This window comes from Amia ocellicauda, chromosome 11 (genome assembly GCF_036373705.1).
Source record: "Amia ocellicauda isolate fAmiCal2 chromosome 11, fAmiCal2.hap1, whole genome shotgun sequence".
In the NCBI taxonomy this organism is placed as follows: Eukaryota; Metazoa; Chordata; class Actinopteri; order Amiiformes; family Amiidae; genus Amia; species Amia ocellicauda.
Window position 1 is genome coordinate 33,591,332 of NC_089860.1, and position 2,381 is coordinate 33,593,712.

Sequence of the window (2,381 nt, forward strand, 5' to 3'; positions counted from 1 at the left end):
GCCAGCTACAGTTCAAACACAAACGCGCTGTACTGTGCAAACTAGTCCAGTCGAAATTCACTACTGCCACCTAGTGCTGCATAAAATATATAATACACAGCACTGCCCATGTGTTTACAACTGTGTTAGCTTCTAATGGAGCGATGAAAGGCACTCATTATGGAAACTGTACACTTCATTCACCACTGAACGCAACTGAACAGCAATAAATATAGCAAGCAAATGCCAATCACAGTATCACTAATACACACACAACACAAACTACTTTGTCAGCTGCAAAATCATTTTATTTGTACACCCATCCCTAAACAGGACGATTCCACAGATCTTCAAACAAAGAACAAGAAAATCCCCTTCAGCTGCCGAAATGCAAAGCTCACACATTTTGGCAACCGTCTGGAAAAGCACACGTCTCCATCAGAGAGCAAGACAACCCGTCTCCCAGCACCTCCGTGTTTCGATCACGCGCGAAGGAGCCGATCCATTCGCATTAATTACCAATCTGCTCTCAGCGCTTCCGCCTCGCCTGGAATCTGTAAATCGCCGGTGAATTGGCGGTTTCCTTCTTCACTTTCACTTTCGCAGTTTTGTCCTGTATGAGAGAGTGAAGCAAGGGAAGAAATCACTGTTATGGAGATCAAACACCTTTTACAAACAGTCACACTTCTCTGCTACACATCATACCTTCTTGTTAAAAAGACTGACCCTACTTATTACTGGTTTAATTCTGAGCACCTGGATCTGTACAAAATCATCACAAAGAAAGCTGCATTCAATCTAAAACTCAAATGGTCTTACTAGTCCGAAAAAAACATTAAAGTTGTACTGCGACTCATCCTCCCTTTAGCACATATGTCTGCACTTGTTACTTCATTGTACAAATGCACCTTTCTGATGCTTAAAAATGTATTTTATAAGGCTCACTGGGTAAGGTTGTCTACTAATCAATTAATAGTGTTTGAAAGGAGGATCGCAAAAGTGAAAGTTATTATCCAAGTTACCTATGAACGCCATAAGCCATCACATCGACTGTGACACATAAAATAGTATTTCGCTCATACAGAATAGCGCTTAATTGCTGCCAAATTAATTTGATCACTCTGCAGCCCTTACACAGCGTAGATCTGATGAAGAATGGATATTTGGACCAGGGCATACGCAGTGAGATCTGGGTCTTGCAGGTGGGTGGCATAGAAGGTCACGTGTTATCATATCATATTTCACCAGAAACATCCCATACAGAAGAAGGTGAAGCTGTGCATCATGTATAGTGAAAAGCAAGATCAATCCCCGCCCTCAGGAGAGATTTTAATCTTGCCCGAGAAGAGAAGCACATTTAAGACCATCTGAGAGTTGCAACCAATCAAAAAGGCAGCACCGTACCCATAAAGATGCCCCTTGAGGAATTCACACACACAGACACAGCACTGGCACCAGAGCAGCTTAGACCTCACCAACCAAACGTGTTCAAAACAGTGAAGTCACAAATAAAGGCGCTATATTATCATTGTGATAATGGCGCCCATATTCGTGACTAGATTGTATTCAGAGCTCTTAATGTCTACAGGTGCCACGATTACATCAACAAGATATGAAGCCAGACTCACCGCCAGGTCCTTGTGCGTCTGGATCTTCTGAGAGATCACGAACAGCTTCTTCTCTCTCTCGATGCGCTGGGAGAGGATCTTGTACTGGTGGTTCCGCTGCTTTGCAAGTTTCTACAACGCGGAACATGTGACAGGTTGAGAAAAAACACGTCCCGCGCTTTCAACATGGGATTAAAATGCATCTGTTGAACGAGTACATAAGACCGACTTAAATCAAATGGTTCGACCTTTAATTAAAATATTTATGTTCTTCATACAGGCCTCAAACTGACGGCTCCTAGTGGTTCTAGTCAGTCCCAGTGTTAAAACAACGGCATCAACGTCTGTTTTGCCTCTGATCCTAAACAGACGCACCTTCAGCTCCGTGGGGCGAGTGGCTCCTTTGATGGTCTCCGTCTGCAGCATGTCCACAGTGGGCCGGTTGAAGACTCGGTGCAGCAGCTCCGGCACCGTGTTGAGACGCTTGGCCACGTCAAACTCCGCGGCTGGGGGAGGCAAAGTGAAAGCGCGCTTCAGCTGACCGCAGACAGAACAGAGCGAGGCGTCTCCCTGCCCGTCTCTACGATCGTTCGCTCGCTGCGTTCGGTCATTGTGTACCTTCCTTCCTGCTGTCCACGAAGAAGGTGTGCTTGTTCTTCACCTTCCCCTCCGCGTCCAGCAGGTGCAGCTCGCCTTTGAGCCTCTCGATTTTCTGTGAATCGAAGTGTTAAAGCCTTTTTGATAATCAGCAGAAATATCAGCTCAGTGACACCGTGGACAGGCTATTGGAAAGGC

The 2,381-nt window shown here is 45.4% G+C and overlaps 1 protein-coding gene across 1 annotated transcript in view; it reads right to left on the reverse strand.

Annotated features, from left to right (window-relative positions):
• Positions 1-265: 265 nt before the first annotated feature.
• The window catches only part of utp11 (UTP11 small subunit processome component), a 6,345-nt gene continuing 4,229 nt past the window's right edge, over positions 266-2,381 (reverse strand). The window contains exons 5-8 of the mRNA XM_066717561.1: positions 2,205-2,298; positions 1,962-2,092; positions 1,608-1,718; positions 266-592 (exon numbers count right to left, since the gene is read on the reverse strand). Of these exons, the coding sequence (XP_066573658.1) occupies positions 509-592; positions 1,608-1,718; positions 1,962-2,092; positions 2,205-2,298 (420 nt within the window). The 3' untranslated portion in view covers positions 266-508. The remainder of the gene's footprint in view (positions 593-1,607; positions 1,719-1,961; positions 2,093-2,204; positions 2,299-2,381) is intronic.